General features: G+C 36.8%; 1 protein-coding gene and 1 long non-coding RNA gene across 4 annotated transcripts in view; one reads left to right on the forward strand and one right to left on the reverse strand.

Annotated features, from left to right (window-relative positions):
- Window positions 1-99: 99 nt before the first annotated feature.
- ARL14EP (ADP ribosylation factor like GTPase 14 effector protein) lies at window positions 100-23252 on the reverse strand. Of its 2 annotated transcripts, XM_063728499.1 has the most exons (5): window positions 23048-23207; window positions 14889-15379; window positions 13234-13361; window positions 9427-9686; window positions 100-2086 (listed from the first exon to the last, which is right to left on the reverse strand). In XM_063728499.1, the coding sequence occupies exons 2-4, from the start codon at window positions 15312-15314 to the stop codon at window positions 9458-9460; spliced, it is 783 nt and encodes a 260-aa protein (XP_063584569.1). In that variant the 5' UTR covers window positions 15315-15379; window positions 23048-23207; the 3' UTR covers window positions 100-2086; window positions 9427-9457. The 2 variants fall into 2 exon arrangements, with proteins under 2 accessions (XP_063584569.1, XP_002821971.1); XM_002821925.5 differs by lacking the exon at window positions 100-2086 and having other exon boundaries at window positions 8033-9686; window positions 23048-23252.
- LOC129048655 (uncharacterized) overlaps window positions 23197-25632 on the forward strand; it is a 74129-nt gene continuing 71693 nt past the window's right edge. The window contains exons 1-2 of one of the 2 annotated variants that reach the window (XR_010141863.1): window positions 23197-23507; window positions 24523-24672. This is a non-coding gene — a long non-coding RNA (uncharacterized LOC129048655). Of the gene's footprint in view, window positions 24673-25632 lie in introns of both variants that reach the window. The other variant, XR_008511174.1, reaches the window with a different exon arrangement.

Genomic DNA, 25632 nt, shown 5'->3' on the forward strand with positions numbered 1-25632 from the left:
TTTGTTCAAAGTGGTTGAGCACTTCACTGAAGTTTGTAGTAAAATATCGCCCTCTTCTGGACAGATGGGTATCATTCAATGGAGATGGATACAAAAGACTTTTTTTTTTTTTCCTTCCAACTTTTATTTTAGGTTCACAGGATACATGTGCAGGTTTGTTATATGGGTAAATTGTATGTTGTTGGGGTTTGGTGTACAAATTTTTTGTCACCCAGGTAGTTAGCCTATAATAGTACCTGCTAGGTAGTTTTTTGATCCTCATCCTCCTCCCACCTTCCAACCTCAAGTAGGTTCTGGTGTCTATTGTTCCCCTCTTTGTGTCCACGTGTCCTCAATGTTTAGCTCCCACTTATAAGTGAGAACATGTGGTATTTGCTTTTCTGTTCCTGTGTTAATTCACTTAGGATAATGGCCACCAGCTGTATCTATGTTGCTGCAAAGGGCATGATTTTGTTGTTTTTATGGCTGCATAGTATTCCATCGTGTGTATGTCCCAGTACTTCTTTTTGTTGTTTTTATGGCTGCATAGTATTCCATCGTGTATATGTCCCAATACACTTATTTATCCAGTACACTGTTGATGGGCATCTAGATTTATTCCATGTCTTTGCTAATGTGAATAGTGCTGCAATGAACATACACATGGCATGTATCGTGTCTTTATAGCAGAACAATGATACAAAGGCTTTTTAAGAGTTAGAACAAAAGTACAATTTGATTATGTATCCAATCACACAATAAATAGCTGTTGTTGTCACTAAGTGTACACCTTCTTCTTCACTGTGACTTCTCAGAATGAAAACAGAAAGACATGTTAGAGTTCGCTGAGCAACATATTCCATCCATGTTTATGGAGCTTGCTGAGTGGTGGGGATGGAAGTGGGCAAAATCTTTACTTCCAGGACACACCTTAAGTAACCAAACTGCAGTAATACCTAAGTCATCAGAATCACATAGCTTCAATGAATCCTGAACAGAAAGAATTTCACATGTATAAGATGAATGGTCAAAGAAGAATAGAAAAATATCCACCAGCATTGGAACTTTGGCATCAAACAATCTATTTTGATTTCCTTCTCTTCCACTGATAAACTATGTGACCTTAGGCAAGTTATCTAAATTCTTTAGCTCTCAGTTTCCTCACCTGTGAAATGATAAAAATAGCCACTTATTAGGACAGGTGTAATAAAGAAATGTGGTAATATCTGCTAGAGTCTGAATGTTTTTGTTCCCCCAAAATTCACATATTGAAATCCTCACCCCAACAGTGATGGTATTAGGAGGTGGGGCCTTTAGGAGATGATTAGCTTATGGTGACAGAGCCTTCATGAATGGGATTAGTGCCTTTATAAAGGAGGCTCCTGAAAGATCTCCTGCCTCTCCCACTGTGAGAGGTTTATAGCAAAGAGACATTGTTTATGAACCAGGAAGTGCCCTCACCAGACACTGAATCTGGTGGCACCTTGATCTTGGACTTCCCAGCTTCCAGAGCTGTGGGGAACAAATTTCTGTGGATTGTATGCTATCCAGTCCATGACATTTCATTATAGCAGCCTAAAAGGACTAACATATAAAGTATAAAAAGTTTCATTTTCTAAAGTGTCCTACTTTATTTTCACCCAAATTTTGGCTAATAGCCAAGGTTTAGCAAACCAAATTATTTCTCCAAATTTATCCAATTTTAGAACTGTGTATTTTTTCAAGAAAGTCAATGATATCACCATAAAGATATTTTGAAGTAGGAACCTCAGAAATAGGTGAACCTATGAACGTCAAACCAAATATACTCTATATTTTGTTTTATGTAATTTCAAAGCTGAAAAAAGTTAAAAAATGTAAATACACTAAAATATCAAAAAAGATGAAAGCATTTAAATATCCCTGTATCACAAATGATTAAGAATATCCAGCTTTATAAAATATACTGTCAAGTATCAGAAAGTCATTATGCATTTGATCTTTTTTTTTTGGCATCATTATCTCTGGAAATGACATACAGAAAATGTTGAGATGTGTGCCGAGTTCTCTTTTGTTTGGCAGGAACCAGTTTCACATTCTCCTCTTTCACACCACAGAACTGAGAGTCCTGTAAGGGTAAAAGGGAAGAAGAACAGGAGCTGTTGATGCTTAAACTTCATTTTGCTAGCAGTGTTATAAACCACAAATTTAAGTCAATGATATGCCTTTAACTGCCCGACAAGTTATTTAATTCAGATACAGCTATTAAAAATTTCTATTAATTTGACCTAGGATTGAGTTCTAGCTATGAAACATAGGATGACAGAGAAAATTATTCAAGTATTCTCTGTTTAGCTTATAAACAACAGAAATTTAATTCTTACAGTTCTGGAGGGTGAGAAGTCCAAGTTCCAATTTTCAAACATGCTAGGCACTTTAAAAGCAAGTAACACCAATACAAATACCCTAAATTGGTAACTTAATTACAAGTGCCTTATTGTTATTACAGAATGTCAGACCCTCATGGTAAATTACCATAGGCCATGCTACGTTTGTCTAAAGGAGGTTAAGGTCTGTGAGAATGGTATGAGAAGATTTTGCAGGGCAGGATTGAAGATGTAGGGGTAAGTCACAGCTGTTTGCTCTCCTTAAAAGATATAAAAGTTCCTGGCCAGGTGCGGTGGCTCACGCCTATAATCCCAGCACTTTGGGAGGCCGAGGTGGGCGGATCACAAGGTCAGGAGATCGAGATCATCCTGGTTAACACGGTGAAACCCTGTCTCTACTAAAAATACAAAAATTAGCCGGGCGTGGTGGCGGGCACCTGTAGTCCTAGCTACTCGGGAGGCTGAGGCAGGAGAATGGTGTGAACCCAGGAGGCAGAGCTTGCAGTGAGCCGAGATCGCACCACTGCACTCCTCCAGCCTGGGCAAAAGAGCGAGACTCCGTCTCAAAAAAAAAAAGAAGATGAAAGTCCCCAAGGGCATGAGTTTCAAACAGGCCATTCTACCCTTGATCTTTTATCCTCAAATGAGTAGAGCTAACTTTCCATCTAGTCATTACCTTGTATTCACTTAATGGTCAATCATGTGCAAAAAGAGAAAATTATTGACTCACATAACTGAAAAGTCCAGGTTTGACTTCAGACATAACCGGATCGAGATACCCAAATTCTATCTGTCTTGGTCTCTAGCTTCCACTTTCATCTATGTTGTTTACATTCTAAGGCAGATTCTCATTTAGTGCCAAGATTAGCCACCAGTAGGCCTGGTCTTAAATCTGTAAACTTAGCAAACCTCATTGAAAAAAAGCATCACTTCTTCTCTAGTCTCAGTAAGCCTGAAGTTGATTGGCTTTGATTGACCTGGCTAGTCATACGTCCACCCTTCTAACATTCATCAAGGCTAGTGAGATGCTACATTCTCAAAGGCCAGGACTTGTGATAAACCCACCCTACAACCACAAAGTAAGGCCAACTGTATCTGAACCACATGGGCTGAGTACAAGGGTGGTTTCTCAAAGGCCAACTGCAGAGCGCTAATTCCAGAAGGGGAAGTGATACTGGGCATGCGAAACACTACCAAACTTTAACTGACGTGGAAACAAAAATAAAAAGAAAACCCAAAGCAGATTCAAGAATTTTCCAAGCAGTGACCAAATGGATTTGATAATATGAACAAAAGAAAGCAGTAAAAAATGACTGACTATATATTTTATTGACTCATCTAAGGCCAGATACAGCAAACAATCTAATAGTTTATAATTTCTTTGATTTTTAGAGCCAGGAACTGAGAACCAAGTTGAAATAGAAATAAATTAGGTTACTGTATTAGTCAGGGTTTTCCAGAGAAAGGGAACCAACTGGATGTGTCTGCCTGCCTGCCTGTCAATTGATATATTGATCTATCCATCCATCAAGAGGTGTAAAGAGCCTCTCAACATGGGTTCTCGGTGTGTCACACAGTGGGAGGCTTGGTTTGCCAAGAATTTGTAGTTGAGCACTGACCCTAAAATCTATGTGTAGTTCTTTAAAAGACACAAGAAAAAAATAAGCATGTTTTTTCAATTATAGCTTTTGGGGATGAGTTGGAAACTTTTACTGAAAAAATTAGAAAATGTTTCCTTTTCAAAATTTTCTATAGGAAAGTCTACCGTCCAATTTAGAGAGGTCATGAGCTATTTTGGAATAATAAATTTATTTTCATACACCAAACTGTAGGGCCTGTATTTTATGCAGAAATTTTCTTTGCATAGTCTCATTCACTAAGTCATAAATGGCTAGATGCTTGCTAGCATTTTTAAAAAACCTCAATATACCACAATTCACTAAGCAATTCCGAATACCTCTCTTAATGCCAAAATTCAATTTGTATTTTATCCAGAATCTTGTAGTCTCCATTTATATGGTACCAGTACTGCTACTATTGGTTACTTTATCTTATGTGACAAAATAACCAATTTTTCAATATAACTATTACACTACCTTCAAGACCAAATAATAAATTTGGGGTGCCAGAATATAACAAAAAACAATTTAATTTGCATTTTTCAAATTCTTCGGCGTAACTGATTGCTTGTTAACAAAGGGAAACTTAGCCAATTTGTTAAGTTTAGCAATGTTTGCAAACATTAGTTTTAGTAAGTCTATTTATTTCAAAATGTATCTTAGGTTTCAAAATCTAAGATAGGATAGGTAGATTATGGTAACTTTTTTTTTTTTAAGATGGAGTCTCGCTCTGTGTCCAGGATGGAGTGCGGTGGCGCAATCTCAGCTCACCACAACCTCCGACTCCTGGGTTCAAGCTATTCTCGTGCCTCAGCCTCCCGAGTAGCTGGGATTACAGGCATGCGCCACCATGCCCAGCTAATTTTTGCATTTTTAGTAGAGATGGGGTTTCACTATGTTGGCCAGGCTGGTCTCGAACTCCTGACCTCATGATCCACCCGCCTCAGCCTCCCAAAGTGCTGGGATTACAGGTGTGAGCCACCATGTCTGGCCAGCAACTCTTTAAAAAATAAAAAGTTTGTTTGCTTGTAATGACATGAAATGTAGTGTCTAATCATTGGACGTTTAACCAAGAAATCATTCCCTTGTAGTTTCGAGGAGGAAAAAACACGTTTTAGTTGTGGCATTTCACAAAACTGTAATACTTCCAAATTTAAATACCTTTTGTATTTGAAGGTGTTTTATTGCTATCCCAAATAATAATCTGCTTTATCTAATAAATTTCCTGTATTTTTCTAAAAGTTAAATTATAAGATTAGTAAATCCTCACAACTATACCATTAAAAATACATATTGGGACATATACTTTGCGGAAGTCTATTACCTTTCGAACTAAGTATTCAGTTGTGTTTCATGATTTTAAAAAAATAGATAAGAGCATTACTTCCCAAGTACCTCCACTTTATAAAAATAAGTGAAAAAGAGACTCAGAATTGCCTGTGTGTATTTCTGTATCCTCACTCACATTCTTGAAAATTAACACCCAATATGGTTGACTGCTGCTGGGCAAGACCTAAGAATGATAGAGAAACCATTTGATTTTGAAAAACATCCACTTCAGCAGGTTATTATGTAATTACATGTTCACAGTTAAATTTATAAGTTAAGAGATTAAAAGAAAGTAGTAATAGCTGAGAGCAGTTTTTTTCATGAAGATACCAGATGTCAGCAAAACTAAGGCAGTGTCCTGAATTTTGCACAAGAATGTTAAGCTATAAGCAGGGCAACCATCATGGAGGTAGAAAACCTCTACCAAAATGCAGTCCAGATAAGACATCAGTTTTCTACATTGTGACTCAACGTGTAATCACCTTTTGGAGGTGGAAGGGGTATATGAGGCCAGTGGGATCTGATTTTTCAGGGCAGTCACAGCTCTTCTCAAGGACTGAGCTGTTCTGGTTTTGTTTTTCTTGAAAACGGCCACCCACAACACTATTTAACAAACCAACCGACACTTTAGCTATACTCAACTGAAAAAGTAAAATTGTTTACAGAATATTTCATACTACCCAGGCACTACAATACATGTTCAGGAATTCTCAACATCGATATTTGTGAGTACACGAATGCAGATATTTTTCTGGGAAGTTAGTTTATAGCTTTCATCACTTTCTCACAGAGGTCTTTAACTTCCAAAAAGTTAAGACTATGATAGAACTCACTAAAATTATTTTCTTTTTATTAATAAATCACTATGTATATATATGGATATTTCAAAATTCACTTGCTAAAAATTACTTGCTTGAAATCGCGCCAGGGAGGCAGTTTTAGATTAGACTGTCAGGTTGTAGAACAGCCTGTTATATAGAACTAAACATAATATTTTAAAAAGAGAAGAATCCTATATATGATGTTACAAGGTAGATAGCTATTTCCATATTTAAAAAAAAGAAAAAAGATCACGAGATGACATTTTATTCAAATATATACATGCATTTCTACCTTAATATTTGTGACCAACATTGTGTGAGACCAACATTTGTGACCTAACTTCTCTACTAGGATCTACACACAACAGAAATTGTTTATAAAACTTTGCTTTTTAGAATAGAATTCTAAAGTAATTTATAGTCACCTGGAATATTTACGCACAATATAAAGAGGCTCTAGATGATTTCATTATATTCCATATTTCTGTAATTTTATATTACAAAATAGTAAGTGGGCTCATTATTTAATTTTTCCAAAACATAGCTTTATTACAGCTTACCGTAAATCAGATACACCTTTCTCTGTAAACATTTTGTATGCTCATTAAAAGTTTGCTTCCCTAAATGGGCATGATGAACAAATATTAGCAAAATTGTTCAAGAATATTTTCCTTTGAAAAACGTATTAGTCTTTGAAAAATTACAGGTCTGTTCTAAAAAATGCTGCAATATGGCAATTTTAAAGTCATTTATTCCATCAAAAATATTCCTATTTTAAGTAAAAAAACCTGATTTTAATTTATCCCTATGAAAAGCCTAAGCACTGTCATACTTAGAAAAACTAAAAGATGGTAGAAACAGTTAAGATCTAATGATCCTAATGTTCAGATAAAACTGGAGTGTTTATGTCCTCAATAACAAAGTATTTCCTTAATTTAGAAAAAAGTAATCTAGCATCTGACTTAAGTGAATAAAGCTGAAATATTCTTTTGCCAGTGCTCAGGTAAATCATACAGATCAAGGAACTGACAAGCTAACAGTATGTACTTCTGGTAACAGGTGAGTGAACAGTTAAAATTATTAAAAATATGTCATTCCAAGGCTGAATATGCCATTCCCTCAAAGTAAAACCAGTCATTTTAAAAGCAAAAAAATTAAAAAACAAACAAACCCTCTAATGGTCAATTCAAACTGGCTGCATAAATTGAGTTTTAATGACTACAAAATCTTTCAAATTGCTAAGAGCACATTTGATTTAACTGATGGACTGTATTTAGGGTGCAAACACCCCCCAAAACCTAGATTAGTGGCAATGTCCCATGTGACAAAAAGCTTTTAGACAAAATGACAGCTGTCTTCAAAAAAGTGCAAAGACCGAGGAGGGCAGATCATGAGGTCAGGAGATCAAGACCATCCTGGCCAATATGGTGAAACCCCGTCTCTACTAAAAATACAAAAAATAAGCTGGGCGTGGTGGCACGCGCCTGTAGTCCCCGCTACTCAGGAGGCTGAAGCAGGAGAATCACTTGAACCCAGGAGGTGGAGGTTGCAGCGAGCCGAGATTGAGCCACTGCACCCTAGCCTGGGTAACAGAGTAAGACTCTGTCTCAAAAAAAACAAATAAAAGCAGAGATGATACCATTCCCCCATCCTCCAAACAGCATCCAAGCAAATTCCAACATTAAGATGCAATCAATTTCCAAAAAACTTATTTATACTCTGTATTAACCAGTGTTTCTCTTTTCCATCATCACTCCCTAAGGAGTCTTTTTATAATCCTAATCAACCACCCCCAAAATTTTCATACCACAGATATAGTATCTGTTTAAGTACTGTGTGTATATTCATGCTTTATACATCAAGTTTTTGTCCCCCAGAACAATTTTGACAAGGACTGTATGGTGCAAACAATGAAAAGTTTATAGTATTAAAACTTTTTTATTTGAATAAGTGGGGAGAAGAGAAATATATTTCAGCATTTAGATATGTAAATTATTTCCAAAACAGTTTAATACTCAACTAGTCGGTTCTATCAAAATCAGTTTTCCCTGAAGCAAGCACTGTTCCCAGCTACAAGCGATCCTCATTTCACATGGTACTGTGGGACCATAAAAATGGTCCTCCAATCTTAGTAATCAATGGGGAAAATGATGATTGTTCCATGACCTTTAAGGTTCTGCTCAAATCTTAAAAACTCTTAAGATCAGTTATAAATGTAGAAAAAATGCAAAAATGTTTAAAAATATTTAGTAATTTAAAACATTAGAAATAGAACTAAAGTGTTTTATTTCATTGTAAAAACAAAGTAGTTTGAATAGTGCTTGCTTTTTTTTCTGGCAAGTAACTTACCATACTGAGTAAGCATCTTTTATGTTCATGGCAAACTGCCACACTCCTTGTAAGTTTGGGTCAGCTTCCACCCTTTTATTGCTTGTGCTTTCAATGTTGTGAAATATTTCTATATTCACATTAAATATCCTTTAATGTAAAGTTTTTTTTTTTTTAACCACCACTTCCTCTGGGACATATTTGTCTTTATTGCAACCACTTTTCTTATTTGTGCTGGTAAGTTTGCCTTCACTAAGCTCCTATGAATACACAGCAGCAAGAACAACATTCCCATGGTCAGTGACTTCTTCTACAAATTCATTTATGTTTGATTAAAATTTCACTTCCAGTGTTATCATTTTTCATTGCTTTGCTGCACTTTCATCTTTGTTGACCAGTTCTTTCGAGTGTTCACTTCTACAGAATGTCAAGTAGATGACAAAGAGACAGCACAACTACATGTTCTGCTGTAAGTGAACTGAATAACAGATGCACAGGGACAAACCACTGGAAGAATTTGAAAGAAGTAACATGACTGGTCACTAATCATGAAGCATATCTGTTATTTACATAGCGATTTGTAGACTGAAGAGCTAGCAGAGAGGTTTGTACTTCATGTAATTACTCAGAGTTTCACTGTGCTAACTAAAATTTTAACCTAGATTTTAACAACAGTTTCCTTACCAGTTTTCTTTCCTTCCTGGTTAAGGAAACTGGTATTTAAACTAAATCTAGGTCACTGAAATTTGTGCCCATGGGAAACATGCAAACAGAGGACTGCCTACACCCTACTTGTTTATATTGATCCAGACAGGCTTAACGCTGACTACTGAAAAATAGCCTATCTGAATTTATATCAAATAGTGTATCTTAAAGCACCCAAGATGAAAAATTAGGGCACACTGAGATGATCTGAAAATCTTTGTCATATGATAATCAAGCTTAAAATGTATCTTAGAGTAACAGATTTTTAGAAATAAAGACCTTTAAAGGCTCCATAGTTTGGTACCACAGATTATCCAGCATGTTTATTATGAATTATTTCTCCTCCTTCAATTTCAATTTGCTCATACAGCCACTTGCGGTCACAGCGGCATTCAGCTCCACACTTGGTAGAACCACAGGCAGGACAAGCATAGAAACATCCTAAGCAATCTTCATCGAGGCAGTCACAGAGGTCCATCCCACTAAAAATCAGGAGACCCTGGCTATCATAGACCTTACTCTTTGCTGGTATCACTTGTCTGTAAAATAAAACACAATGAATTATACCTCATAAATATGTTATTTTTGATTTAATTGAAAATACAGTAAAAAAAAGGAGATAAAATATTTTGAGATGAGGTCATGCCAAAATGATCTATAATTTATCAGGCTCAAGGCTTATTCTATCGTCAGCAGTAAATGAACTCCATGTGAGAAAAGGAGACCTAACTCTATAGAGTGTTGAGACAAATCTAAAAATTCTGAATACGCTTCTTGAAGTGCATAATTTTCCCTTTACTTTAAACAAACAAAAAAGAATGACAGATTAATAGTGGTTCACTTTATTAGCTACCAACCTCTTCACTGTTTTAGCAACACAGTTTTATTTTTATTATAGTATACTGCCTCTATAGATTTTTATACTACAATTAATGTTTCTTGTTCTTTAATGGACTCTAGTAAATTTGGCCTAAAAATATTTAAATGACTCAATGGTAAATTTTAACAGATGGAATAGATGGCATATATAGAAATGTTGACTGAACTTAAAAAAAAAATTCTGAATGATTATACTAACATTTGTTTTAGAGTCATATTCTAAACAATTTAGTTCTCCCATTCATTCTGTTGACTATACAGAACTGCATTTCTATTTTAGACATGTAAAAAATAAAAACCTTGCATTCTCATAAAATGTAATTACCTTTTAGCTGCTACCCATAGAACAGAGATATATGAATTACAGGCACACTTTGGAGGTATTGTGGGTTTGGTTCCAGACCACCGCCAATAAAGTGAGTCACACACACACACATATATATATACACATATATTTTTTTTTTGCTTTTCCAGTGCATATAAAAGTTAAGCTTACACTATAGCCTATTAAGTGTGCAACAGCCTTATGTCTAAGAAAAAATGTATGTACCTTAATTTAAAAATACTCTATTGCTAAAAAATGCTAACAATCATCTGAAACTTCAATGAGTTGTAGTTTTTTTGCTGGTGGAGGATCTTGCCCCAGTGAGGACAGCTGACTGACCAGGGTGGTTGTTGCTGAAGGCTAGGGTAGATGTGGCAATTTCTTCAAGACTACAGTGAAGTTTGCTGCATCACTGGACTCTTCTTACAAAAGATTTCTCTGTAGCACGTGATGGTGTTTGATAGCATTTTACCTACAGTAGAATGTTCAAAATTGGAGTCATCCTCTCAAATTCTGCCTCTGCTTTATCTACTAAGTTTATATAATCTAAGTCCTTTGTCATTTCAGTAATGTTAACAGCATCCTCACCAGTAGATTCCACCTCAATAAATCACATTCTTTGCTCATCTCTAAGAAGCAACTCCTCATCCATTCAAGTTTTATCACAAGATTGCAATAACTCAGTCACATCTCCAGGCTCTGCTTCTAATTCTAGTTCTCTTGCTATTTCCACCACGTCTGCAATTACTTCCTCCACTGAAGTCTTGAACCCCTCAAAGTCATCCATGAGGACTCGAATCTTCTTCCAAACTCTTGGAATGGTTAATCCTTTCCAGAAGGTGTTCAATTTACTTTGCCCAAATCCATCAGAGGAATCACTCACTGTCTATGGCAGCTCTGGCCTCACAAAATGTATTTCTTAAATAAGACTTGAAAGTCAAAGTACTCCTTGATCCGTGGGCTATATAATGAATGTTGTGTTAGGAGGCATGAAACATTTATCTCCTGGGACATCTCTATCAGAGCTCTTGAGTGATCAGGTACATTGTCAAGGTGTAGCAATATTTTGAAAGGAATCCTTTTATCTAGGCAGGAGGTCTCTCAAGTGGGCTTAAAATATTCAATGAACAATGCTGTAAACAGATATGCTGCCATCCAGGCTTTGTCCCATTTATACAGGACAGGTAGAGTACATTTAGCATCATTAGGATCCTAGGATTTCGAAGAGGTAAATAATTGGCTTCGACTTAAAAGTCAACAGCTGCATTAGTCCCTACCAAGAGAAACGGCCTGTCCTTTGAAGATTTGAACCCAGGTATAGACTTCCCCTTTCTAGCTATGAAAGATGGCATCTTCTTCCATTAGAAGGCTGTTTGTTGGCTGGGCGTGGTGGCTCACACCTGTAATCCCAGCACTTTGGGAGGTCAAGGTGGGCAGATCACGAGGTCAGGAGATTGAGACCATCCTGGCTAACATGGTGAAATCTGTCTCTACTAAAAATACAAAAAATTAGCTGGCTGTGGTGGCAGGCACCTGTAGTCCCAGCTACCCGAGAGGCTGAGGCAGAAGAATTGCTTGAACCCAGCAGATGGAGGTTGCAGTGAGCTGAGACTGCACCACTGCACTTCAGGCTGGGCGACAGAACAAGACTCCGTCTCAAAAAAAAAAAAAAAGTCTGTCTACATTGAAAATCTGTTGGGTAGTGTAGCCACCTTCATCAATAACTTGCTGCTTCACCTTGCACTTTTATGTTATGGAGATGGCTTCTTTCCTTACCCTCATAAACCAACCTCTGCTAGCTTCAAACTTTTCTTCTGAAGCTTCTTCACTTGTCTCAGCCTTCAGAGAATTGAAGAGGGTTAGAACCTTGCTTTGGATTAGGCTTTTGCTTAAGGGAATGTGTTGTAGCTGGTTTGATCTTCTATCCAGACCATTTAAAGTTTCTCCATATTAGCAATAAGGCTGTTTTGCTTTCTTATCATTTGCGTTCAATGGAATGGTACTTTTAATGTCCTTCCTGAACTTTTTCTTTGCATTCACAACTTGGCTGTTTAGCACAAGAGGCCCAGCTTTTGGCCTGTCTCAGTTTTTGACGTGCCTTCCTCCCAAGCTTAATCATTTCTAGCTTTTTTTGTAAAATGAGAGACGTGACTCTTCCTTTCACTTGAACACTTAGAGACCATTGCAGGGTTATTAGTTGGACCAATTTCAATATATTTGTTTCTCAGGGAATAGGGACACCTGAGGAGAGGGAGAGAGTCTAGAGAACAGCCAGTAGGTGGAGCAGTAAGAACACCCACAGCATTTATCAACTAAGTTCACCACCTTGTATTGGTGTGGTTCCTAGTGACTCAAAACAATTATAATAGTAACATCAAAGATCATCATAACAGATATAGTAATGAAAAAGTTGGAAATATTGCAATAATTACCAAAATGCGACAGAGATAGAGAGTACATGCTGTTAGAAAAATGACACTAATAGACTTGTTTACCACAGTTGCCACAAATTTTCAATTTGTAAAAATAAATAGCACCTTGTAAAGACTAAAGTGAAGCACCAATAAAATGAGGTATGTCCGTATATATATAATAACAATGCTTTTCAAATAAGTGAATTACTTTAATTGTAATTATTTTAACTCTCATGCCAAAATTATTTCTTCAGTTCATTGCTACCTTCTTAGAAACAAATTTTTGGAGTTGAAAGGGATACCTTAATTTTATATGAATAAAAACAAACGTCTTCATAGGTTTTTACTACTTCCACATTATCCAATTTAAAATATGAACCCAGAAAATTCAAAATTTAAGAGAAAAATAGGGGAACAATGCAGATGTGAAGCAGCAAGTTAACATGTCTTCAGTAACACTTAGCCTACCTGTCTGAACCAGCGGTTGCATTTTTTGTAAGCCTTCTTTTTTCTCTTTTACCAGTTTCTGGAGCAAATTCAGTTTGCCTTCCTGGATTTGTAAATTGTAATGACCTCAAAGCTTTAGCAGTTCTTCCCTGAAGAAAGGTAAACAAATTATCAACTCAAATCTTGACATCAGACAATAGATTAACATTTTATTTAATGTTAAACCAGATGATTCCCTAACGTGGAAGACAGTCTGGAACACACAAGAAAGAAAACAAGGTTTTAGAGCCTAAGTGCAAGAAAATTTAAATGGCCCTAGACCATATTCAAAGCGTATTGGTTAATGTATTAGTAACATTTCCATTATTTGATTTTAGTCTCTGGTATATTAGGAGCAGAGGAGGAAGGCACTGTGAAAACTGCAATGGCTGCTGCCAACACAGGTGAGAAGGCACAAAAACTGCTGTATAATCCAGTGGCACATAACTGATTTCCTAACAATCCTGGGTCCTTATTATTGTATTTTACATATTTTTAAGAGCAGAGAATATGATTTCAAGTTCTATAGTATTATAATCTTTTTGAAAAGTTTTGGTGAAACAAAATTTAGATGTTTAAGGGTTTATGTTTGTTATTTGGGGAGGAAAGAGCTGCAGCTGATATATTCTACAAGAACATTGGATAGATAAGGTGAAGACATCTACAATGACACTATCAGCAAGTATCTAGTATGAACTTCAGATAAACTGGGCCTTCAAGGTGTTCCTCTGAGAAAAGAACAACAGGAAAATAGTATAATTTCAAATTTCAACTATCTTTTAACTTGGTTTAATAAAAAGGAGAAAACTGAGAAAAATATTCTAGCAGTAAGAATTATGAAATAATTACAAGTAAAAATTCTGAGATGTGCTTCTTTGATATACTTGTCCTACACAAAAGATAGCTTTATGAAAACTTAAGTTGTTCTGATATGGTTAAATATGCATGTAGGCATGTCAATAAGGAATAGAGGTAAAATATTTAATACTTTACAATGTAAAAATGTATTATTATTATTTTTTTTACCACAAGGAGTCCTAAAATTAACCTTGACCATATTAAGTAGGAATTCAGAACTAGAAGCAAAGAAAATTCACAAGCATTTAAAAAACTCAAGAATGAGATAGTGTCAAAGGAGAAAAAAAGAGTGAAATAAAAACCAATTACTGTAAGTCACCTCTCCAATGTTCCTTTTAAAGCAGTGATTTCCAAGTCCTTCATATAAAGGCGAATTCATCCTGCTGCAAAGACCCTTGCTGGTTGCCATGTCCCAGCTGCAAAGACCCTTGCTGGTTGCCATGTCCCATGTAGTTACTTTGGTATCAGAAAAGAAACTAAATCTTGGCTTGGCCAGAATATTCTAAAACCCACTCCTAAAGTCTTCGTACTAAAAGTTGTAGCTTGGAGTCTTAGGCATATTTTATTATTACTTTCCCAAGCCTACTTTCTTTATCCCCCAATCTTGACCTTCAGTATATGTGAATAATATTTAGAAACAGCATCCACTTTCACCCCCTCCTTTTAATTCACTGTATGCTAACAAATATAGTAATAATGTAAATATGATTTTCTTATAGTTAAGCAAAATCCTACACGGTAGAATTCACAAAGTAGAAAAAAATGACTATTATACATACATCTGACTCAGGTTTCCTTTTCTGGCGGTCTTCAGTATCAACATCCACACTTCCATTGATTATCTGTGTGCATTTTGGACAAAGCTTCCAACCAGGTACAAGCTGTCTTCCAAATTTAGCACTCAGAAAAGTGGCATCATCTAAGTCAATTACATGCAAATTTTTTTTCGCTAATTTTTTGTGTATGTTAAATGGGTCACAACATGACTTCTGTAAATCCTCAAATCTGTCAATGTAAATTTTTACATGATGAAAGCAAATTGTATTGTTCCCAGAAAGTGTCATTCCAGTTCTAAGCTGAAGTAAAAGCATATCATTTGATGACAATTCTTGCAAAGTCTTAAAACCTGTGTGACGAGTATAGTAGGTTTTATGGCACTCATTTGTAGTACGCAGCTGGACTCCAACTGAACATGGATCCATCATTCTTGATTCTAGCAAATTTTCCCTGTTTTATTTTGTCTGGAGGTTTAGGTCATGGGCTGATCACCCTAGAGAAAATATTAAAGAGAATCAAATTTGTGCTGCAAGTTTATCTAGGAAACTGAAAAAGCATTTGATAAAATTCAACACTTGTCTAAAAGAAAATAAGGAATAAAAAAGGTATTTATCGAAGTCTTATAATAGACATTTAATAATCAAACAGAAGCGTTCCCTGTAAAGTCAGAACTTCACGAAAACACCTGCAATTACAGATTATATTTAAGGCCACATAAGAATTAAAAAGGAGGAAATAAGAAATATTATCCTAAGATACATGAGAAATACAAGAGGTTTAACAAACTATTAGAACTAATAAGAGAATTCACCAGGGATGCTAGAAACTAAAAAACACTGTATCTTACAAAATATGTGAATCTTACAAAAGACATAAAACAAGACCTTCATGGACAAAATTATCAAACTGAAAGACAAAAACGGTACCCTAAATAAATGCAGCTATATATCATGGAGTGCCTCATTATAAAAAATATGTCAATTATCCGGGAATACATCTGTAAATTCAGTTCCATTACAATCAAAGTTCCATCAGATATTCTACTGCCACCCCCTTGGAATTTAGCAAGCTGGTCTATATGAAAGAGCAAAGGTCTAAGAAAGCCAAGGTAATCTTGAAGGAAAATACAGTAACATATTGATTTACTATAAACCTATTCTAATTAAAACTATGGTATTGGTATAGTATAAACAAACAGATCCATGAGTAGATGAGGGCTCGGTATATGACATGTGGTACTATTAATAGATGGGTATCACACACTAATGAAGAAGGGACTTTAACCATATGGAAAAAGAATTAGATCTCTTCTGCACAAACAAAAATCAATAACAGGTGGATTAAAGATTTAAACATGAAAAGAAAAACTAAACATGCTTATGAGAAAATAAAGAAAGTTTTCTGACACGGAAGTATGGAAGAATTTTTCAAACAAGCAAGCAGGTACCAAAAAATAAAAATAAATAAAAAGATGGACACATTTGATTATACGTAAAATTTACACATTTCTGTATAACCAAAGGAGAAAAAAATGACACTTGAAAAGTGTTGTTAGGATTATTATCGTAAATATTCGAGTAACTCCTCACTTCTAAAAATCAATTAGAAAATGACAGAGTCCACTGGAAAACTAAACAAATATAGTTAGGCAATTCAGAGAAAGAGAACAAAAGCCAATACATGCATACAAACTGTTTCCCTCATAGTTCCTAGGAAAATACAAATTAAATATCATTTCTTAAACATTTGCTTGAAATCAATTTAAAAATCTGATATCTGGTTAAGATGTGTCCAACTCTCACATGCTCCTCATAATAACTTTGGTAGGAATGTAAATTGCTGCAACTGCTTTAGAATGTTTTCTGCAATTTCTTGTAAAACTGAGGAAGCATATACCTTGGGACTCAGCTCTTTTCAGTTCTGGGTGTCAGCTGGAGAAAAATATCTCCAATATGAACACAAGTTATATATGAAAACTTTCAGTATTCACTGCCTTTGTCAGTAAAAGATGACAAATAACCTAACTGTAAAGGATGTGAAATTGTTACTCATACAAGGGACTCCCACATAACGGTTAAAATGAATAAACTACATGAATTACATGAATCAACATGAATAAATCTCAAAGACAATCTTAAGTGAAAAAAGTTGTAAAGATTATATAGTATCATCATTAAAGGTAAAATTTTAAAAAATAAGATAGTATATAAGATTTACAGATGAAACATGAATATATACTAAAATATACATGAGAGTAACATATATCACATTTGTGGATACTTCTGAGGGGAAAAAACATTATTTTCCCCAAAAAGATTTACAGAAAATAAGGTTTGGTGACATGTACATAAGTGCTTCACTACTGTCCATACTTTCTATTTGAAATTTTTCATAAATAATAATTTTCAAAGCAAATTAAAAAAAAAAGTTGAATTCTCAAGAAAACATGCAACCAATGCAACTCATTAGGAAAAAAACTGCTGTTGAGAAAAAATGTGACCCACTGAAATCTGAGTGGTAGTGAGGTACTGTGAAGTCTAGGATTCAGCAATTTTACAAGTATTTATAAGCTTTGCAAAATTAAAAAAAAAAACTGGAGAGAAATCTTAAACACATTTTGATGTGGTTTCTGCAGAGAAAAACAATAATCAGCAAAATCATATAAAAAGAAAAGACCCTGGCCTCAGGTAACAAAAAATGGTGAATAAGTGTCTGTGTTTTAGGTCAAAATACTATATTTAGAAAGTTAAAAAATAAAATACACTTTAAAGTGTTAAAAAATGTTACTGAACACTTTAACTGAAAAAAGTTTTAAAGCTGGTAAAAACAGAGTATATTTATATTCATTTATTGTGTTTTAGTCAGTTTTTAAAATGAACTAATACAGGTCCCAATCAAATCAGATAAAATGGCTTCTATCACAGTAATAATTAGAAAATTTTTTCTAGCCAGGCATTGTGGCTCATGCCTGTAATCCCAGCACTCTGGGAGGCCAATGTGGGTTGATCGCTTGAGGCCAGGAGTTCTAGACTAGACTGGCTAACACAGTGAAACCCTGGGTCTACTAAAAATACAAAAATATTAGTCAGGTGTGGTAGTGCAGCTATATGGGAGGTTGAGGCACGAGAATCGCTTGAACCCAGGAGGCGGAAGTTAAGGTGAGCCGAGATTGTGTCACTGGACTCCAGTCCGGGCGACAAGGCGAGACTCTCATCTCAAAAAAAAAAATTGTTTTTTTCTTCAAACAGATAATTGGATTAAGATAAATTAAGGAGGAGAAAAAGGAAATCAGAGGTAAAGTTACAAGGCAACGAACTATGTGGCAATGTATCTTAGCAAATAGGGGACACAATCTGGCTTTGACCTTTCTTATTTTTTATCTATATTTTTTGAGACGGAGTCTCACTCTGTCGCCCAGGCTGGAGTGCAGTGGCGAGATCTCGGCTCACTGCAAGCTCTGCCTACAGGGTTCACGCCATTCTCCTGCCTCAGCCTCCAGAGTAGCTGGGACTATAGGTGCCCGCCACCATGCCTGGCTAATTTTTTCGGTTTTTTTTTTTGTACTTTTAGTAGAGATGGGGTTTCACCATGTTAGCCAGGATGGTCTCGATCTTCTGACCTCATGATCCGCCTGCCTCAGCCTCCCAAAGTGCTGGGATTACAGGCATGAGCCACTGTGCCTGGCCTGACCTTTCTTAATACAAGGGAAACTAGGACAACTATCCCTCATCACTGTACAGAAAATAATGCTTAATATTTTGTTAATGCCACAGATTCTTTTTATTTGGAGGTAATCATCACCAGTTTTTAGCTGCAGATCTATAATGGAATTTTTTTTCCATAAAGCTATTTCCTAATATTCAAAACTTGGGCTACCATGGTCATATTTGATAGGAAAAGCATCTTGGATTTAGGAAACTAATTACTTTAGAAACCTTATCTGTCCATAGTAATCATACATTTTTACCCTTTAGGGTAATTACATTTACTCTATTAATTTTAATTTTAGGTAAAAAATTCTTTTCCTTAGTTATTGGGGAGTCTCTGTTCCATTAGTTTCCTTTATTCATGGCTAAATTACTACAAAATTCAACAGAGTTCATCATGATTAAAGGAAACTAATGGAATAGACTCTGTAACTTGTGCCAGTGAAGTTGAATACCTATTTCTGAAATTCCTGGCCTCAAGTGATCTTCTCACCTCAGCCTTCTGAGTAGGTGGGTCCTATAATTTGTTTACAAGAAGTTCAGTTTTTCTTAGTAACAGGCAGGACATTGAGCTGGCACCAAAGAAAGATCTCTACTTACTGGATGCAGAAAATGGGGTCACCAGATTTGGCAAATAAAAAACGCAGGATGCCCTGTTAGATTTGAATTTCGGACAATGAATTACTTCTTTACAGGATCCGCTCATTTTAAAATTAAAATATCCTATCTGATAAAAGACATTGTCAACTGTGATAAAAACTAAATTTTACACAGATTAAAACTCAGCGGCAAACTAATCCCACTCACTTGAGTAAAAGTGCACACACCTGAGTCAAGGTAGTTTTAAAGTCTTCCATAGGTCAGCTTTCTGATCTACGATTAGGCAGTTTGTTCACATACTGTCAAAGAGTCCAAGTCCAGCTAGCTCAAGGAACACCAAATTTCAGACACTGATCATAAATGGTCACTGTTTGCATTCTAAAAATTACACCCTCTGGTTGTTCCTCCTCTGTTATATTCCTCAATGTTCTCATTTCCAGCTCTTTCTGACTTCCTCCTATAAGCTGAAGTTCTGCATTTGGGCCTGTTTCCTAGCAACTGTTTTTGCTCATTTTGGTCTGTGTTCTGGCAATGTGGCCTACAGTTTATATTTTATTTTCTTCAAATGACAGTCCAGCAAGTTCATATTGTTCCTTTCACCTACAGTACAGTGCTATGTTCTTCCATAACGATGATTTATCTGGCCCTTTCCTTAATATAGTTGGAAATGCATTACTGTTTACTCTCCCTGAATCAGCACTGGCATCAGCTGAGACCTCAGGAGAAATAACAGAATCTCAGTATCAGCTCCAGACCCAATGAGTCAGGATCTGCATTTCAAAAAGAGACCCAAGTGATTTGTAAGCACATTACAGTTTGCTATGTACTGCTTCAGATAATTCAATTAAAAAATTTAAATTTAAAATGTTTTGATATCTTCTATATTTTATAGAAGATAGCAAAAAAGAGTAAGAAAAACACAGATATGTATTTGCCTTACAGGAAGTCTAACTCTAGGGAAGATTATTGGGGGAGAGGAGATTTAAATTTGATACACTAAGGACAGAGAAAAACATCTGCTTCAATAGAAAACTGCACTGTTGAGAGCACAGCCTTTCAGGTTTTCACATTCTGATTACATGGGAAGTCTGATTCTTTCAGCATCTTGGAGCTATTTTACAACTGTCAACTGTAGATAACCAACAGCAATGCAAAATAATTGTCTGTATTCTTGTAAATTCTATCTGGTGAAGGTTCAATGGACTTCCATCTGACTGTGGAAGCTGCTAATTTTGCCTTCACTTGCACATTTATTTCAATATTCCTGCTCTATACACATGTCTACTTTCAGTTGTCATTTAAACTGGTTATAGCATCTTACCAGTTCCTATTTTAATAATCTTTTAATGCAAGAAAAGATTAATTTGCTCCAAACACTTTGGTCAATATAAAACCTAGTACTCTTCATGGAAGAAAAAAATCCAGCTTCTTATAGGATAACAAGCAAACCAATAACAAAAACCCCAGTCTTAGAAAGATTCATGATGGTATAAATAAAATCCAGGTTTTCAATACTTTTCAATGTCAAATAATAAAAACACTTTTTGGCAAGTTGAATTTTGCTTGAGCCCTGTGCTGGTTCATTATTAGCTATAATTTAAAAAATCCTCCCACCGTTGAGTTAGGTAAGACTCAAGGATCCTCCCTTGTTTACCTATGACCAGGCAAAAGAAAGACCCTCCAAATTCTCATTTTTTGCTTCAATTATGAATTTATGAATGATTTGCTGATCTGCTTGGCCCTACAGATCAAGTGGAACCAAATACTTGTTAATCAAACTTTAGTTTCTCTCCTTCCCCCAGGTTCCTGAGCTTTGGCCAACTCTCAGCCAGACCCAGGGAATAACATTCTCAGATCTACTATTAGATCAAGCCACCCTTATATCCTACTTCCTCACACCAAAACTTTCTAGCACAGTTCACTCCTTGGAAATTCTTGCAGATCTTTTGGTTCTACCCATTGCAAAAGTCCCTTTTCTCCTTTTGCAATAACCCTTTTGAATAAAGTCTCTCCTAAGTCCAGATTTCTTATTTGACATTGTCTTTTAAAAATTCTGCATAGGAGAAAATTAAGACTTTCTACTGCCTTAGGATTGACATCACTTTACTTTAGTGCCTAAATACAGCATGTTTTGTATTCTAAGATTAACATTTAATATTGTTGTAGCACTACCTAAGAATCAAAAGAGAATGAAATAAATGTAGAATACTTTGATTAGACCTCTCCTACTACCTTAGGCAGTAAACAAAAGTATTTGCTCCTCATACAATTTGAAAGTTGCCAGCTCAGGAAATTATCCAGCTTTACTTTTTAAAACATCAGTAGTTTTAAAGAGTTCTTAAGCATTATCTTGCTACCCACTACCAAACGGTAAGGAAGGTAGATTAGGTTGAGGAAGCTGAGAAAACTCACACGTGGCCACGACGCTTGCAAGGTCTAGGACATTATCACAGGGGTTTCGGGGTGTTAATGCAGAACACCCCCCCCACCACCAACAAAACAGCAAAACAGCCACTAACAAAACAACAGCAGAGGGAATTGAGGATTAATTAGGGAACTCACTTTTTCTTCCTAAATTTGTAGGGGAGATGCAGAAATATCTGTTCCAATATGTTAATTTCCCTTAACATAGTTTTTTAGTTTGTTACCAGTCTCCTTATAAGTGAGAAAAGTAACATTTAGAGGAAATTTAACAAAACAAAAAATCTACTTCGTTTTTAGGTCAACTGATGTCTCTTTTATGAAAAACATAAAAAAAAAAAGTTTTCATGAAATGTTTTATGAAAAAAATTAAAGGCTTTTTTTGGCATAGGGTCTTACAACTTATACAGCGTCTTCCCAGATTATCTCTCATTTAATAAAAATATAATTTAATCTACCCCTACTCCCCAAATCAGTAGCTTTAGTTATGGGCACGTACGCCTACAAAAGTCACGCATCTTGCAACTGTGAACTTTTTGTGCCTGTCATCTTCAAATACTGATTACCTATAACATGACAATTTGCATTAATCAAAGGGCCCAAAGGCAAAGAGGAGAGTCTCAATCCTCAGGAAGATCTAGGCACAATAAGAAAGGTAAAGGCAATTTAAAACAAAAATATAGTCCATAACACCACTGAGAAGATTTGGTTCAAGTGTGGTAGTCAGGACATGCTAGGTACAGTGCTTAGGGCAAACATCATTTCAGGAACCTTCATAGCCACCCTGAGGAAAGTACTATCATTCTCATTTACAGATGAAGAAACTCAAGCCTAGAGCTGTTGTTATCATGCCTAACAGAGTGCCCCCAAACCCTGCAATGATTCCCACCCCAACCCTGTAAAAGGCCACATACATTTCTTCCTTAGTTCACGGCTATTAACAAATGACTAAAACCACCAGATCCGTCCAATGGGCACCTACTAAGTTCATGGTACCGGGATGGAAAAATAAACATTAGCCTTTGGCCTCAAACGGCCAGTGTTGAAAGGATTCTGATTTGAAAAATTAAAAACAAAAATAGCAGAGATACAGGCTGTCTACGGAGTTCAAGGCCACAATAACCCTAAGCAGTTCACGTCAAAATAGTAGCTTTGAAGGTCCTGGGCCTACAGGACAGGAGACGACCCTCAGAGAGGTCAGAGGCGGCAGAACCTGTGCTGGGCTTTGGCCCAAGGCGTTGCGTCGCAGATGAACTACGCGGGGGTAGGGGTGAGAGGCCCCGGCCAGCAGCTGGAAATCCCCCTCACGTGTGCGGGCCTCCTCTTCCCCCTCTCCCCGGGTTCCCCCGTGACGCCGCCGGGCTCCCTCGCCACCCAGGGGCCCGTCTCCACTCTCCCACTCCTCCCCAGGGCCTCCCCCGCTCCCCTTCCACCTTAGCTTGAGCTCTCCTCCGCTCGGCTTCGGGCAAGATGCGCATCCACACAGGCCACACTCGACCGACCGCTTCCCAGCCAGTCCCCGCGCTACCACTGAGAGGACGGCAAGCGCGGGCTAGAGGAGCTCAACACCACCACAAAGAGACGTCCGGCAGAAGCCTAGAGCGGACACGAGTTTGGCGGCCTCCGGGGACGGAAGGGGCGGGGCGGCGTGAAGTGGCAAATGATTCAACGCGAGGCAAGAGTTGCTTCAGATGCTGTCTTTTGCGGTCCTCCGAGAGGTTAGGGATTTGGGAGGTCCCTGGGGGCCATCTCTTACAAGACACAGTTTCCACTAAATTGGATCGTATTTGTACATCTCTACACCTGTGCGTGATAGTAAACTTTTGCACCCAAATACCCCGACCCCTGAAGGAGAGTGTGAGTTAAAAGGATCTGAAGAACGGACCCTTTAAGGTCTCACATTCTATTTCTTTAATTCAAGCGAAATATATTCCAAAATGCATCTTTTATTGTAAGCTATAAAAATAGCTATTACTTCGAGTAAAATGTAGGCTCCAGGAAGATGCTTGTAAATTTTCTCAGAACAGAAATGGTATTTTTATTGTATCCTTATTGTCTGTCACAGTATAGGTGCTCATTAATTTTTAAAGTGGGTTTTATTATCTAGAATCCAGGAGAATTGAAAGTCTCTTAAAGATTCTTAGCCTTTTAATTATCTTAAGGTCGGGATAGCAGGGAAACAAAAACTTGTTTTAAACCCCCAGTGAAAAATGAGGAACAGGCAAATAAGACAAGCCCCACCAAGGCCCAAGCTTGCTAGTAATTCTCTGCATCTACTGTAAGCTGTTTTCTGCAGTGAGTCTATGGTCCTCCCACCACTTTCATACTGCTCCCCGGCTAGGCAGGCGATTGATGCCTAGAACTAGGGAATGACAGGAAAAAACAATGAATAGTTTCTTCAACTGTGTCTGCAGGAGGTTGCATTCTTTAATTCTTTTACTGTTTACTTTGTGGTTGGCACTTTGTTAAGTAATGATTAGACAAAAAGAATAAAATGTATTTCTGCTTCCAAGGAGCTCACAGACTAGTGAGAGAGGAATAAACAGTTAATCACAGTGTGGTGTGAAAAGTGTCATAACAAACACATGGATATAAACAGGATAAAATGATAGGGGCTAAAGCAGGAGCATTCTGGGAGGAGATTAATGCCTTCATGGAACTTAATTTGATGCAATGGTGGCTTCCTAGTAAACTAGGCAAGTTATCCTAAAGGTAGTGAAACAGAGAAGGCTCACAGATCAAATTAAGATTATTAAATAATATAGCCTATTCAATTTAAGTATCCAGTGAAAAGGTGAAAGAGTTGTGGTAAGTGGACACACTTAGGATAAGGTGCAAGCAAGTGGAAGGAGACCATCACCTGAATCATGGGTTAAGTAATGTTCATATATCCTATCTGCCACAACAGCCTTCTTCACTGGTGGTATACTTACGAGGACCAGAGGTGAGGTGTCAGCAAGGAGGCCCACAGGTGGAAAGTGCTTTGGGCCAATGGTACACACCTGCTTTATTGGATAGAAGCAGAGAAGTATGCCTGGTCACAGCCAGAGCTTACTAGGTAAGTTGTTGAACAGATACAGGTTTTATTTGCATTTCCTGGGCAGAGCACATATGAGACTATTCTAAGTGTGACCAATGGGTGGCTGATTTAGAGGTGGCATAGTTAATAGTCCAGAGATGTCAGATTGCTCATTGCTTAGTTTTTCCATCCCTTTTTGGCTATCAGTGACTCTCTATTCCATCATATTTCTATTTAACTTTGGCATGTCTTACAGTTTACTAACTTACTATATATATTTTACATAATCCTGCCTGTGTTTCACAAAGTACATGCTTACTCATATTCTATATTTAAAATATGCTAGGAGTTTTGCATTTATCTCATAAGCTACTAGCTTACTTACTGTCTATAGTTAACATTTCTTACGACTTTCATCCATCCCTAAGGAAACTGCAAAGCCTTTCAGTATGGGTAGAGTGGAAAGCTGGAAAGGCACGTTAGGTAACAAATAATGCCCTTTTCATGCCATATTAGAGATACTTAATTTTAACCTGTGAAAACTGTAAAACTATCAGTAGTGTAGAGAATAGAAGAGAGGTGCAGTCCTGGGCTAGAGGGCCAGGTGGAAACTCTTGCCCTAACACAGATGATTAAGAAGAGGGCCTCCATCAAGTGAGGCAGTGGCTCTATAGGATGAAATGTGATTCCCTCCCACTCACCTCCTCCCACTGGATTTGGTAATGTCTAGAAACATTGTGGCTGTACCAGCAAGGGGTGCTACTAGTATCTAGAGGGGTAAAGGACAGGGTAACTGCTAAACACTTAACAATGCACAGGACAGCCTCCCTCCTCCAACAACAAAGAACTAACTGGCTCAAGATTTCAGTAGAGCCAAGATTGAGAAACCCTAAATGAAGGACATTTAAAAGGCATAGAGATGATAGAGGTTAAGTAAGCAGAATTGCTCCTATTTTTTAACTGATTAGATATAGAGGTTAGGAAGAAGTAAATAATTAT

Source organism: Pongo abelii, chromosome 9 (genome assembly GCF_028885655.2).
Source record: "Pongo abelii isolate AG06213 chromosome 9, NHGRI_mPonAbe1-v2.0_pri, whole genome shotgun sequence".
Lineage (NCBI taxonomy): Eukaryota > Metazoa > Chordata > Mammalia > Primates > Hominidae > Pongo > Pongo abelii.

Coding starts and splice junctions, on each gene's coding strand:
- ARL14EP (XM_063728499.1), bottom strand. CDS start 15,314: ATGATGGATCCATGTTCAGTTGGAGTCCAGCTGCGTACTACAAATGAG. Junction 13,362..14,888: donor AAAGGAAACCTGAGTCAGAT/GTATGTATAATA, acceptor ACCTTTCTTCAG/GGAAGAACTGCTAAAGCTTT. Junction 9,687..13,233: donor GCAACCGCTGGTTCAGACAG/GTAGGCTAAGTG, acceptor TTTATTTTACAG/ACAAGTGATACCAGCAAAGA.